The sequence below is a fragment of the Takifugu rubripes genome, chromosome 3 (assembly GCF_901000725.2).
Source record: "Takifugu rubripes chromosome 3, fTakRub1.2, whole genome shotgun sequence".
In the NCBI taxonomy this organism is placed as follows: Eukaryota; Metazoa; Chordata; class Actinopteri; order Tetraodontiformes; family Tetraodontidae; genus Takifugu; species Takifugu rubripes.
In genome coordinates this window covers 3,693,515-3,706,197 of record NC_042287.1, presented here as the reverse complement: position 1 = coordinate 3,706,197, position 12,683 = coordinate 3,693,515, and the positions used below count along the sequence as shown (strand labels likewise).

At 41.9% G+C, this 12,683-nt stretch overlaps 2 protein-coding genes and 1 long non-coding RNA gene across 8 annotated transcripts in view; 1 reads left to right on the top strand and 2 right to left on the bottom strand.

The window, feature by feature from the left end:
• Positions 1-3,666: 3,666 nt before the first annotated feature.
• Positions 3,667-6,211, bottom strand: LOC105419830 (coiled-coil domain-containing protein 13-like). Its single transcript, XM_011621537.2, has 9 exons — positions 6,027-6,211; positions 5,745-5,884; positions 5,528-5,661; positions 5,364-5,426; positions 5,167-5,280; positions 4,986-5,090; positions 4,708-4,866; positions 4,275-4,451; positions 3,667-4,115 (listed from the first exon to the last, which is right to left on the bottom strand). The coding sequence occupies exons 1-9, from the start codon at positions 6,194-6,196 to the stop codon at positions 3,984-3,986; spliced, it is 1,194 nt and encodes a 397-aa protein (XP_011619839.2). The 5' UTR covers positions 6,197-6,211; the 3' UTR covers positions 3,667-3,983.
• A 1,268-nt stretch (positions 6,212-7,479) lies between these two features.
• The window catches only part of cfap74 (cilia and flagella associated protein 74), a 30,432-nt gene continuing 25,228 nt past the window's right edge, over positions 7,480-12,683 (bottom strand). For 4 of the 6 annotated variants that reach the window (XM_029834066.1, XM_029834065.1, XM_029834069.1 and 1 more), the window contains 14 exons: positions 12,375-12,615; positions 11,808-11,939; positions 11,544-11,665; positions 11,270-11,404; positions 10,775-10,884; positions 10,643-10,698; positions 10,262-10,381; positions 10,033-10,188; positions 9,830-9,923; positions 9,254-9,408; positions 9,027-9,159; positions 8,382-8,509; positions 8,062-8,196; positions 7,480-7,972 (listed from right to left, as the gene is read on the bottom strand). In XM_029834066.1, coding sequence (XP_029689926.1) covers positions 7,874-7,972; positions 8,062-8,196; positions 8,382-8,509; positions 9,027-9,159; positions 9,254-9,408; positions 9,830-9,923; positions 10,033-10,188; positions 10,262-10,381; positions 10,643-10,698; positions 10,775-10,884; positions 11,270-11,404; positions 11,544-11,665; positions 11,808-11,939; positions 12,375-12,615 — 1,816 coding nt within the window. In that variant the 3' untranslated portion in view covers positions 7,480-7,873. The remainder of the gene's footprint in view (positions 7,973-8,061; positions 8,197-8,381; positions 8,510-9,026; positions 9,160-9,253; positions 9,409-9,829; positions 9,924-10,032; positions 10,189-10,261; positions 10,382-10,642; positions 10,699-10,774; positions 10,885-11,269; positions 11,405-11,543; positions 11,666-11,807; positions 11,940-12,374; positions 12,616-12,683) is intronic. The other 2 variants (XM_029834067.1, XM_029834068.1) reach the window with 2 other exon arrangements.
• LOC115249195 (uncharacterized) lies at positions 9,854-12,666 on the top strand. Its single transcript, XR_003887910.1, has 4 exons — positions 9,854-9,960; positions 10,066-10,150; positions 10,712-10,865; positions 11,848-12,666. It is a non-coding gene; the product is annotated as an uncharacterized lncRNA (long non-coding RNA).

The following is a 12,683-nucleotide window of genomic DNA, read 5'->3' as shown; positions in this document are numbered from 1 at the left end:
GAGGTTAAGCTTGCAGTGACCTTGCTTTTTATAGGGAGGCCGGGGTACAGTAATCTGATTTGGTATAATCTCCTACAATCTCTGATAAATGCTTACAGCATGTATCTGTGCGAGGGCTCAGATTCTATTGGTCCATTCAGAGGCATTACTGACATCTGCTGCTCTCGCGTCTGCAGCCCAGATCTCACACACTTCAGACACTGGTAGACGTATATCATTGTATATCAAGTGAGTGCCTGGATTAAACTAAACAGAGCTGAGGCAGTCATTTAATTTGTTTTTGTTTAATTCTGTGTATGAAAGAATTTAAAATTAAGGAAAAGATAAATGCATTAGCAAATTAAGGCTTTCATTTTTCTATCTCGCTCTTCTGTTTGTTGACTGTAATTTTTTTAACTGACTAAAACTATCCAGTGAACTCATACAAAAAGGAAATCATTACTTTGAATTTGTCTGGCCCTCTTTTGACAAGTGTGTTTATATCTTTCTGTAATTTTGGGCTGTTCTGTTATTAAGTCTTGATTGTGTACTCAAACAGCATCAGAGGTTGTATGAATGTATTTAAAAAAACAAATACATCATCATAAAATTGTGAGTTGTATTTGCTCAAGTAAACACATTTTATAGTTAAAGTATGGGTGGTGGGGTTCCAGTCACTAATATTGACTTTGGTTCCATCTAGTGGTAGATTATTGGAAGTGCTCCAGTCCAGGGTTATTGACTCAAAAATTGAACGTGAATCTTATGATGTACTGATAATTTCATAAATTATTCTGTTATATAGCGAACAGTTCTATATTATGTTTTATCCAGGGTTCACCCCCTGGATAAAACATAATATAGATAGGTTTTGTTAATGTTTTACTCACAAGAAATTGGATCAGATTCACAAAGCGCAATTATTTATTCGTTAATTGCAAGTCATGCCTCTTTTGTGGTCAATTTAGGTATTACAACTTCATCTTTATTTGATTTGATAACTTTATTTTGAACATTATTTTATTTAGCAAAGATGAAGAGATTGACAACAAAAAGGAAAGAAAAAGCTGACCTACAAGTAGGAAGAATACTTACATGGTCTTACCCCCTTGATAATTGACCAATGTAAATAGCCAAAACTGGACAGTTGTGACACCCTCTGTCTTGAGACCACTGGCAGGGAACTTAAAAACTCTTTTAGGGGAAAAAGAAGAAACCTAAAGGAGGCCCACAAATGAGGGATCCCTCCCCTTGGAACAGACACTCGTGCAACAGATGCCACCAACACAGAACATTACCACTGACTTCAGCAACATGTCAACACTTGTAATAATCATATCGATAGTAATGGTGACAATGATGATAAGGCTAATGTCATTTAGAGACAGTACAAACAGCAACAGCAATGGAATTCCAAAAAACAGATGACTGGTGACCTAAGACTCTGCCTCCCTGTGTTTAGTGAAAATAATCTGTTCAGACTTGTATTTGAAGTGATTTGTGTTTGGACATTGTTTAGGTTCTGTATTCAGATTGTTTCCCAATTCTACCCTAACAACTGATGTAGAGAACCTTTTCTTATTCATGCAAATAGTTTTATATATATTTTCTCCTTCAGCTGAAAACTGCTGTAAAGAAACTCAGGATATTTGTCACATCAGCAAACAATAAGAATTTTAAAAGACGTGGCGTCGTGCATTAATCATTCATGTACAGGATAAATAGTTTTGGACCAAGCACTGACCCTTGAGGGACACCACAGACAGGTCCAGACATGATGACTGGGCCTGTTTTTTACTAACTGTCTATATAACTGCTGCTCCCGATTCCACAGCATCCCCGTTTACTAAGATTTTATGGTTAATGGCGTCAATTGCTTCTTTAAGGTCTATGAATAATAAGACTGCATATCTTTTGTTATGTTGTATTTGAAAATTTGAGATTTCCTCGATGAGTTCAGTCAGAGTCCGAGAGGTTGACCGGGTAGACCAGTTGATCCTTCTGTGGATGTGTAAAATATATGCAGAGGTCAAGTAAAGCAGCCTTTTAAAATTTAAACTGTAATGCAAAATGGAAGCTTCAAAAATCAATATTAATATTCAATATGTTTAAATATTTAAATAAAAACAAAACATGAATTTTAATGTCTTTCACAGTGTTTTTTAACAATCACCTCTGCACCATCTTCACTGCCCCCTCAGTAAGCTCCTATCTTCTGACTCAGGCTGTATTCAATGGTCACATTAACTTGGCTTCAGGCACAGCATATTAAAATACTCTAAAACCTTTGTAATACCAGGAAAACGTGAACAATTTTGACTAAGTTTTGCATTTCAAAAGCTGTAAAATCAATGCCGTCTCTGAATGAATGTAGGCACTTCTGCGAATGAGACCTTTACATTCATGAGACGTTTAAATTCATTAACCACCAATAAGTGATTATTGTACCTCAGAGGTACATGACACTGATTATTGAATTATCAAATTGAACAATAATAACAATAAGATATATGCAATCTATACTGTTTTTAGGTTTACGGTACTCGTTAACTAGATAAACCACCTGAAGAAGGAATATGTGACTTGGACCATAGCAAGAGGAAGAAGGACAGGACAAGGGACACAGTAACACACTGTTACTGGGGAGACGTCTATAAATACGAGAAAATCCTTTCAGAATAAAACCAAGATTAACAGATTCAACAGTGAGTCAGGGGGAGGAAGTGCAGAAAAGAGACCAACGGATGGACCGAAACACTCGGACGTGCTTAAGTGCGGTTTATCAAAAGCAGGGTGATAATCCAAACAACTGGGATCGTAGGAATTCAACAAAGAAATGCTAAAGTAAACACATGTAAACCAGAGAGCCTAGGCAAAGAAGTCACAGAACGTGTTGTCTGAGACTGTTTTGTGCTCAGAAAGGCTTCAGTGTTTCATTCAACAAAGGAGCTAAACGGAGAGGTTATACACAGAAGAGTGTGCCCAGGCTCAGGAAGAAACTGTTGTGTCTTCCATTAGTAGCAGCAATATGTCAAAATTTACACTCATCACAAAATCAGGCTCTATGCTGATGACCTGCCGGTTTATCTCTAAGATTCGTCACATCCTCTTTTTAAAGATTTCGGACAAGTCTATGAATCAGCCCAAAACTGCACTGAAAACCATATCTGGGGATAAAGTGCCCCTAAAGGTCTCTGGACTCTGGCAGTTCACCAAATCAGTCCAGAAGTCCAGCTCCCTGTCCAGGTACGGGAGGCTGACGCTATCTCTACTTTCAGACTTAAAACCTTCTAACTTATTGTCAGTAATTATGTAGTTCCAGTTATTATCCTCTCCCTCTCCTCCTCACCGAGCAGATCAGTGAAGTTATTTCTTGTTTCTCTGCTCCCCCCCCCCCTGTATCCATCTACATTTATCACCGCCTTTATAGCTGTATGCTGACCTACTGACCTCTGACCCTGCTGACCCACTCTTCTCATACCAGCAGTTTGTTATAATTAATGTATTTCCCTGATCTCTGCCTACTCTCTCCTCTACCTGTCCTCCCCCTTCTCCTCTCTCTCTACCCAGCCCCCCCATCAGCAGGAGGGTCCCCCTACATGAGCCTGGTCCTGCTCAAGGTTTCTTCCTGTTAAAGGGGAGTTTTTCCTTGCCACTGTTGCTTGTTGGGGGTCAGGCCCTGGGATTCTGGAAAGCGCCTAGAGACAATTTTGATTGTAACAGATGCGATATAAATAAAGACTGATTGATTGAAATCCACTGGCAAAGAACAATATTTCCATGAGAAAGACATGTTTAAATCCATTATTGTTTAAATAGACACAGCTACATTCACACTTAATGGAATCTTGGTATATGTGGAGTCTCTGAAACTTGGCTGGCGGTGCTGCCGAAGCAGTGGGAGGCCATCCCCCATCAAACTCGCTGACTCCTATTTGAATATTTCCCATGGTCTTTTTAAACCATTCCCAACAAACCGTTTCCTTCATTCTGTTCCGTCTCCTTCATCCCTGCTCAATGTTGATTGGTTGCTCCTCGTTTATGGGCGTGTGTGCCGGTCGGACTACTACATCTTTTTGCTCAGAATTTTTTTTGTTGGCTTTTATCAGCAGCTCCCGCAGATGTTTTTCCTGATTCTGTGGAAGGAAAAAAGATACAGCAATAAATAAATAAGATTTGTCTCAGGGACCCAGAGATAGCAACTCTTGAGGACTACACTCAGGCAGAATTTGTTCAAAATACTTTGAGTGTTTTTAATGGTTTTTGTAAACATAAATGCAGTTGTAATTACTTACTATCAAGACCTCCACCAGCTCATCATCGTGTTCACTCTTCACCCTGAGTGCGCTCAGTTGGCTCGTCAGGGTCTTCATTTCCCTTGTCAAACACATATTTCTGGCTCTGGAGATGTCAGTGATCTGCTTCAGCTTGTTGTACTCGGTCTTGAGGGCTTCAAAATCTGCCGACAGCTTCTACAGTTGCACATGTGGAAGGAAAACAGTTGGGGCACATTAGCAGATGCCCACTGACCTTCCTCTACAATTCTTATGGTAGAGACACAACCCCACTTAGACTGCTTAGGAAGCCGTCTCTACTGGAGTGAATGTGAGCACGCTAGACTAGACTTTTTAATGGGCTCATTTGAGGATCTATTCTACGGGTGTGTTGTTTCTGGCGGTTATAATCTTTAGAGCAAATGTCAAAAATTGGTAAGAATTTCCAGCTTACCTCAATGGCCGCCCTCCTTTCTTTCTGAATGCCTTCGAGTTTGCTCTGGTACCTCTCCTCGTGAGGATTGTTCACAGTGGTCCATTTCCCTCTGACAGGCGGGACACCGGTCTCTTCCTGGTCAGTCCTCTCTTTCAGCCTCTTCTCCAGCTGTTGCACCTATTTGTTGCACAAGACCGTTCGGCGAATGTTGAATTTTGGTTACGGCATCTTTTCATCCTCTCCAGGATATTTGTATTGTTACATAGTGTGCGTAGAATAAAATTGTGTTAACGCACCTTTAACTTGAGAGTTTGCATCTCTTCTGCGCGTCCTTTAAAGCCCACTGGGCAGTTCAACAGTTTCTGGAAAGGGATGTCCTTTCCTACTTCACTGATAACAACCTGCCGCAACCACAGTTTAGTTTAAGTTGAATCACAGGACAACAACAGGCAGCAGGGTAGAAAAACAAAGACCAACCTTGTGAGCAACTTTCAGCTCCTTTTGGAGGAACTGGATTTTGTTGCGCTGCTCTGATGCTTTCAGCTCAGAAGCAGCTAATCTTTCCTGCAGCAGTCTCACCGTCTCTCTCTCCTGTATGTTTGTAAAACAATCAACCTCGGTGTTACACGTTTAAAACTGGCAAAGCTGGTGCCGTTTAAAAGCATTGTGATTACCTTGCAACAATCGGTAGAGTTTGATTGTTTGGGCTTTGGTGCAATCCTTTTCAGGGTGGACAACTACAAAAAAAAGGTTTTGTTATTATTGTTATTTCATTGATAATATTTGTCACTTAAAAACTGTGTGAACCATAAAAACCAAAAAAAATTAAAAATTGGACCTGTTTCTCAAGTGCCTGGATTCTGGTGTTGCTTTGTCTGCATTTAGTCTTTTCTTTTTCAACTTCGACACACAGTTGCTTGTTTTTCTTGGCCAGCCCAGTGATCTTATCAGATACTGAAACTCCTCCCAACTCTTCCCCAGCGGAGAGAGAAACCAGATGAGTCGTAATGAAGCTGTCACGTGGAACCATCCGTCAACTGCCAACGCTACTATACCTACGATCTTCAACTGATACTCGGACGCTTTCTGCTTCAGTTCTTCAATCTCCACATCCTTCTCGATTAGGCGATTGCTGAGTTCGGTGGCCTTTTCTTCACCTTCCTTGATTTTTGCTTGGTAGGACTCAATTAATCCACTGTAAGATGTTTTTAAAAACAGGAGGAGCAGGGTTGTTGACGAATTAAAGTTAATATTAGGATCAAAGTGGTGTCTCGCCCAACACACATGTACTGGAACTGGCATAGCGACATTGTGACAAAATTTCTGCTTTGACTCACCAGTAGTAAGAATTTTCTTTCTGAGTGTTTATGCAGATTTGACAAGGTTCGGACTGTTTCTGTTTTTCACGGATTATTTCGCCTTTTTTTTTAATCCTCTGTTCACTTTTTTTAGTTCGGTTTCCGTCAAGTGCCAGGAAATTAATCCGCAGTTCCTCGTCTCCCACCATGTTCTAGAAGAATCAAAAACAATCAGGTTGTTATGGATAAAAATGGATAAAAGAATAGGCTGACACACACACACTCTTCTGGAAAAGGTAACATACAGTTTCGGGTGAGCTGGATTGTTTTTTTTTACTTCAGGAAATAGCTACTAATACAAGTTGCATTAATACTTGTATTAATACAAATATTGCTCTACTTTAAATATACTGCTTTGCTTTGTGCAGCTCTGCATAATAGGTTGTTTTGATCTTTTTATGCACTTACAAATGCACAAAGAGAGACTTAAGGTTTAAAGGCTTATTGGAAGACTTTCTTCACGATGGCTAGTTATCACCATTTCCACTGTTTTTTAGTATGGTCATCTCTCCCTTCTGCATCCCAAGTTTTCTCAACACTGCTTTGATAAGTTACTTTGATCACTTTGAAGCTGCCCTTGTCCACGTGCACTGTTTTTCAAACGATAAATGTCCTTTCATGTTAAATAAATAGTTGACAGGCTCAAAATGCTAGGTTGATGCGCCATGGAAACAACGGGAGATAAAACTCTCCTCTCCTCTTCTCTCCTCTCCTCCCCCTCCCCTCCCCTCTCCTCTCCTCTCCTCTCCTCTCCTCTCCTCTCCTCTCCTCTCCTCTCCCCTCCCCTCTCCCCTCCCCTCCCCTCCCCTCCCCTCCCCTCCCCTCTCCTCTCCTCTCCTCTCCTCTCCTCTCCTCTCCTCTCCTCTCCTCTCCTCTCCTCTCCTCTCCTCTCCTCTCCTCTCCTCTCCTCCCCACTCCCACGTATATGTACTCTACTCCCACTCCATGCAGCAGTAGCAGCGTGGGTGATTTTGTCCGTTGTATTCTGAGGGATATGTCACCTTATTGTGTTCTGGCTGTTCTTTGACATTTTCTTCATCATCACTGTCGTCCTGAATCATCTCCAGTGAGACAACTTCTTGGTAGAGAAGATGCATTGCTAGGCCATGGTGTGTCCCGGTGGCAGGAGGGTGGGAAGAACCCACATGGTACAAACACACAGTAGCGAATAGACAGAAGTAGGAAATAGGTCGAAACATGGGGAGAGGATAATACAAGATTTCTTTTAAAAAAAAGGCCAAAACAGCAGAATCTGGCAGCCAAAACTGATTGAATTTAAGCAAAAATCTCAACAACAGCGTCAGGACGGTCATTTTAGCCTCTCCCCTCCGACGACAGGAAACATGGTTTTCCTGTTTACCTGAGAAGAGCCGCAGACGCACACTAACCCTGTATAACAGGATGGATCACAATGGCCACAACTGATGACACTCGTATTTATTGAGATCACCATATAGGTTCACCACATACAGTTTGTATAATAAAGCTGTAGCAGTAATAACAATAATAACATTCACCTCAGAAATAGAAATAACAGGACACTAAAAACAGGATGAATGAGAGAATGTTGGCATAAAAAAGAAAACAGCAAATATACATAATAACCAGCAACAAATCTTCTGTTCTCCTCTGTCACTGGTTAACCCTCCAAGTCCGTGCACATCTTGGTAAACCATCAAACTGTACTAGTGGATAAAAAGATAAATATCCCTTCATGTTAATATGAAGGTCTATTTCATTAGATTGACATCTCACTCACTGAGGACCACTTTCAAACCTTTCGGATTTAATAGAAATGGATGAATAAATGTCTCGCAGGCCAAGGTTCAGGTGTTGGAGACCAGCGCCATCAGGGTGACTCTGTAAACGCTCGTCTGAGCTCCTTTCAGCCAAACCGACACACACGTCTGCACCACCTCAAAGGGCTGAAACACACACACGCAGGTTCACCATTTTCTTTTGAACTTCCAGGTGAACTCCAAGAACAGAACAACAGTGATAAGAGCTGCCCCACCTTGTATCCTCTGTTGGGGGTCCATGTGATACTGACAGTGTGTTTTTGGCCCGGTTCTATGGTGCCTTTACTGGGCTGCAGACTAAAGCCAAGCTCCTGCAGTGATGCTACGTCATCCCACAAAAACTCCCCACCCTGTGAAAGAACGCATTAGGAAGACTTTCATTTCCCTACTGGATTAGGAAAAGTTTGGGTCTGCTCTTCGGCCAGTTTGTAGAACGATTTTTAGGTTTGAACGGATCCATGAAACAGAAATCTGTAGTTTAATGTAGTTATGAGAACCTCATCTGCATGCATAACTGGACTCACTATCAGCTTACCTTCTCACTAAACTGGGAGGAGCTGATGCAGCCCAGTTGCAGCTGTCGCACTGCGGGTATGAGGACTCCTGCGCTGTATCTGGCCCACAGAGTCACCAGAATGGGCACGGGGGCCACTGCTGCCTCTGCTAACACAGGAGGAGCCATTAGCTGTGGTGCAAATGCTCTTTATGCAGCTGGGTCAGGAATGGAAGTCGGGAATTATGTTCTTTTTCCTGAATCCTTGTCACCTAACTGATCACCCCTTGATTCATGGTTCATATATATGCTTATAATATATGCTGTGTATATGCTTTAATGTTCTAATCTTATCTGTATTTATTTATTCTGTTTCTATACTTTGTATAGGTTGCTACTACAATTCAATTTCCTCACTGGGATGAATAAAGTACATCTTAATCTTAATCTTAATCTTAATAAGTGTGTTCCGATAATAGAAACACGCGATACATGAATCAGTGCTCAGATCTGTGCTTGGTGCCAGTTATTTATTATACATCATTAAATATTTTCATTGGTCCAACTCGTTCATTCAATCTTTAATGACAGCAGGAACAAACAGCACCATCAGATTTCACCAAACTCTCTACAAATGAGATTAAAATTACATTTATTGGGACCAGAGTTTACAGTTTAACACAATACCTGTGAGCTGAAACTGGCTGCTAATCAGTGGTGGGAGGAGCGATTCAGCGGGGGCTTTCAGTGGGTCCCCCCCATACAGATACATGTTATGGGAAGAAGCTGCACCCCTCAGATCCATCACACACACATCCATCTGGGAGACAGACATGGCACATGTTTTATGAGGTGTTTGAGGATTGCACGTGGTGTGACGTAGGTGCTACAGCTTTGTGTGCCTGGTTCCTGACCTGGTTCCTGAGCTTTATAGAAAGTCTGTCTCGGTAGTTCACAGAGGGATGCTCAGGCTGAAACGAGATCACGACGTCCACGCTCTGTTCTGGGGAAATGCTGCCCTCTGCTGGCGTCACCCTGAACACGCCCATCCCGCTGTAATTCTGGGTTCCTTTGGGACACAGAGACCAAAGTTTCATTTTATCAGTATCGCATTCGCCCCAACCTTTAAAGGATTGATGAACTGATTCATTTTAGAATTTTCTTTAAATCAACAGCAGCAAAATAACCACAAAACTTTAATTCTTTTACACGATAGAGGGTACAGTATGCTGGTATCTACACGTTCCAAATTAAAGTGGGACTCTCCACTTATGTTGTAAAAAAATGTTTAATTGTATAAAATAATAACCATGATATAAAATAAGGGCATTTGAAATTCAATGAATTCTGTTAAATTTGAGAAACTTAGTCCGGCTGTTTCGAGAGAGACGATATCTATATCGAGTATGGAGCCAAGAGCATTTATTGTGTTCTAGTTTCAGCCTGTGATGTTGAGAGGAACTGGTTAATGTTGCGTTTGGTCTTGGCACCTGTCACAGAGTCGGCTTCATCCTCAGACAAGGAGGGGCAGAGGCTGGCCAGCTGCACCCTGAAGCCCACTGTCACCAATGAGCCGTTCTGCAGCTGCAGGAAAACCCGGACAACACTTTAGCAATAATCAGTAATGCAGCACACATCAGTAATCAAGTGAATCAGCTGGATGTGAAGGTTGTAGGCAGAGATGTGGCCTGACCTTCAGGACCTGCGATGTGCTCTCCTTCTCCAGAACATAACCAAAGTCGAGGATCCCGCCTTGATGAGAACAGGTGACAGCAGGAACCACGCCCTCCCCCTGCAGCACCACCGCTAAGGTCATTGTATGAGCGTGCACGTCCAGCCTTTCACAGTACTAGAACGCAAAAGACAAATACTTTTACTCCAGTTTTACTTGTATTGTTGATGTGAAAGGTAGATTTACTTACCTTTTTCTCCTGAGATGGTCTGAAGGCCAGCACCAGGGTGTGTTTTTGTCCAGGTTTTAAGCATCTCAGTGCATTTAGAAGGGAAAAACTGCCATTTAAGTCCAAGAGAGATGACCTGAGCTTGTTGATTTTCAATTGTCAAGGAAAACCTGTGCGTAGTTTCAACCTCAATAACAGCCCTACCACTTTAGGGTAACCATGCACTACCCTGGATTACTTCTAATCTGTGACAACAACTAGTGTAAATTGGTAAAAAACAAAACAAAGTAAAACTGCAAGAGTAATTGTAGGTTGGAAGTTTTGCCTTGTTTCACACAGTATAGCCTGAAGACTAAAGCTAAAGTATGTCCATATACTCTTCTACGGCCTTGTTAAGGATACATCTAAAGAGTCCTGGCAAATGTTCTGAATTGTCATCCTCTTGATAACTTTTTCTCCTGGAAATGAAAGTGACAAAGTCAAGAAGGGATAGAAAACACAAACAAGTCTCATGTTTTTGAAGATGACACTCACCCACTATCACCCGATCGAAGTCAACAATATTGTGTGGGATGTTGGACGTCACCACGAGCGGGGGTCTCACTGCAGGACACCACATCTTCAGGTAAAGTGTGTTGATGTGACTGTGGAAACACTGATCAGTCAACTCCAACGGCCGTCTTCTTCCAAAACACACGGTGGCTCGATGTAACATTTGCTTTTATTTAAGTGATTTTAAAGAATATCAAAAGAGTGATTACACAAATAACAGCAAGGATTTTTTTAAACAATGTTTAAAATATAGCAAGACACACGTGTGGCGTCAGCATTGCTTCCAAAACATGGGAAGACGCACTGCTAAATTACTAGAGACATTAATTGGTGATTTAGAAGTTACCCCCGTTGGGGATGTGGTGTGTGCATGAAGACGGAATAACTGCCTCAGTTGGTTCTTCATGCTGTGATGCCTGATAATGTGTTAACAACCTGCAAAGGCCTTCAATCAACCAGGACCATTAAGGAGGATACCTCCATGGTGGCGGCTCCTGTAAGTCTTCCTCTGGAGGAATTCCATCAGACACGAAGCAGGGAACAATGTACTCGTTGAAACACTGTGGGAAATGACACAGCAGCGTGGTCCTGGCCTCTTCATACAGCCATGATCTTAAAGGAAATGAATTAAACCAGTGAACAAACTCTCCTCTCCCACTTCCCATTAAAACGCTTCCTTTGGTGAGATGGTACTACGCGCGGTGACTTGATGACAGCCATTAGAGACAACAACAATAACAAGACCTCCTACCCTGGTTGTATGTCAGCAGGATTTAATAACTCAGTTTGCTGGTCTGTCTGTGGGATGCTTGACATGATGCCGTCCTTTGGGGACACAGAGGCCCTCTTTCCTTTCCTTATCACCATGGTCTTCTTTGTAGTTTGTACAGGTGAACAAAGCAAACAATCAAATGAGTTTGGGACAAATATGCACCAATGAAAATGGAAACATCTTATATGTAAAACCTCTTTAGTAGCGAAACCCTCCAGGATGAGGTGATCGGATAATTCATACCTTCACTTCAAGCTTCTTCTTGTCCATTTCCTCCTCACAGAGTGACATGTCTCGCTGGAGAAGACGCTGGGCCTCGTCTCTGATGGCCTGATCCGACAGTGCGGGCCTAAAGGTCACCCGGATCGGACTTCTCTGGTTCAAAGGACATTCATCAGGAATAAATTACATTCCTGTAATAGTAAATTCATTCAACTTACTGTACTTCTTCATTGGTTATATTCCACGTAAACTCCTTCTTAATGTTAAAGTAGGAGGAAATACTTTTAATAAATACGTTCACTTATGACTGGTGTCCACTAGAGGGCAGTAATCCCCTATAAAACTATCTGCAATGAGCAGACTTCATTATGCCAATGAGAAAAGCTCTCAAATGTACTTTATCTGTTAATTTTGGATTAAGATGAGAAGTACGAACAGTAGAGCTGGGAATATATCATGGGAACTATCCTGTTTTTAACAAAGTCAAAATATGGACCAAATGTCTGCTGTAGAAATGGTGCCACATCATCCTAATAAACCCTAACAATGAGCCTCAAGCACTCTGAAACATCACGAGTGTTGCTTTACCTCTCCGGGCTGCAGTCTGCCTGCAGCAGGACTAATGCTGATTTCACAATCACCAGGAAGAGCGAAGGAGAACAGCCTGGGTGGCACAGGGGTCACCTTGCCCTTGGTAACTTCATGGTTAGTGAGGAAAAGTACAGAGCTTGAGCAGTCGCCGACTGCTGTATCCCCGAACTGAACCAGAGAGTGGGACAGCTCTAAAGGTGGGTGGACGCCTGTCCCCCGACAAGACAGTCGGAAATCTCTGGTAGAGAAGAAGAAACTGTTCCGTTATACTGTTGCCTTGGATTTAACAATGTGGACTCTGACAGG

Bases quoted from the DNA above. Each gene is read 5' to 3' on its own strand.
- LOC105419830 (XM_011621537.2), bottom strand. From the start codon at position 6,196: ATGGTGGGAGACGAGGAACTGCGGATTAATTTCCTGGCACTTGACGGA. The intron at 5,281-5,363 runs GTAATCACAATG...ACAAACATACAG, and splicing joins ACTCTACCGATTGTTGCAAG to GAGAGAGAGACGGTGAGACT. The intron at 4,452-4,707 runs GTAAGCTGGAAA...GTGCAACTGTAG, and splicing joins AAAGGAGGGCGGCCATTGAG to AAGCTGTCGGCAGATTTTGA.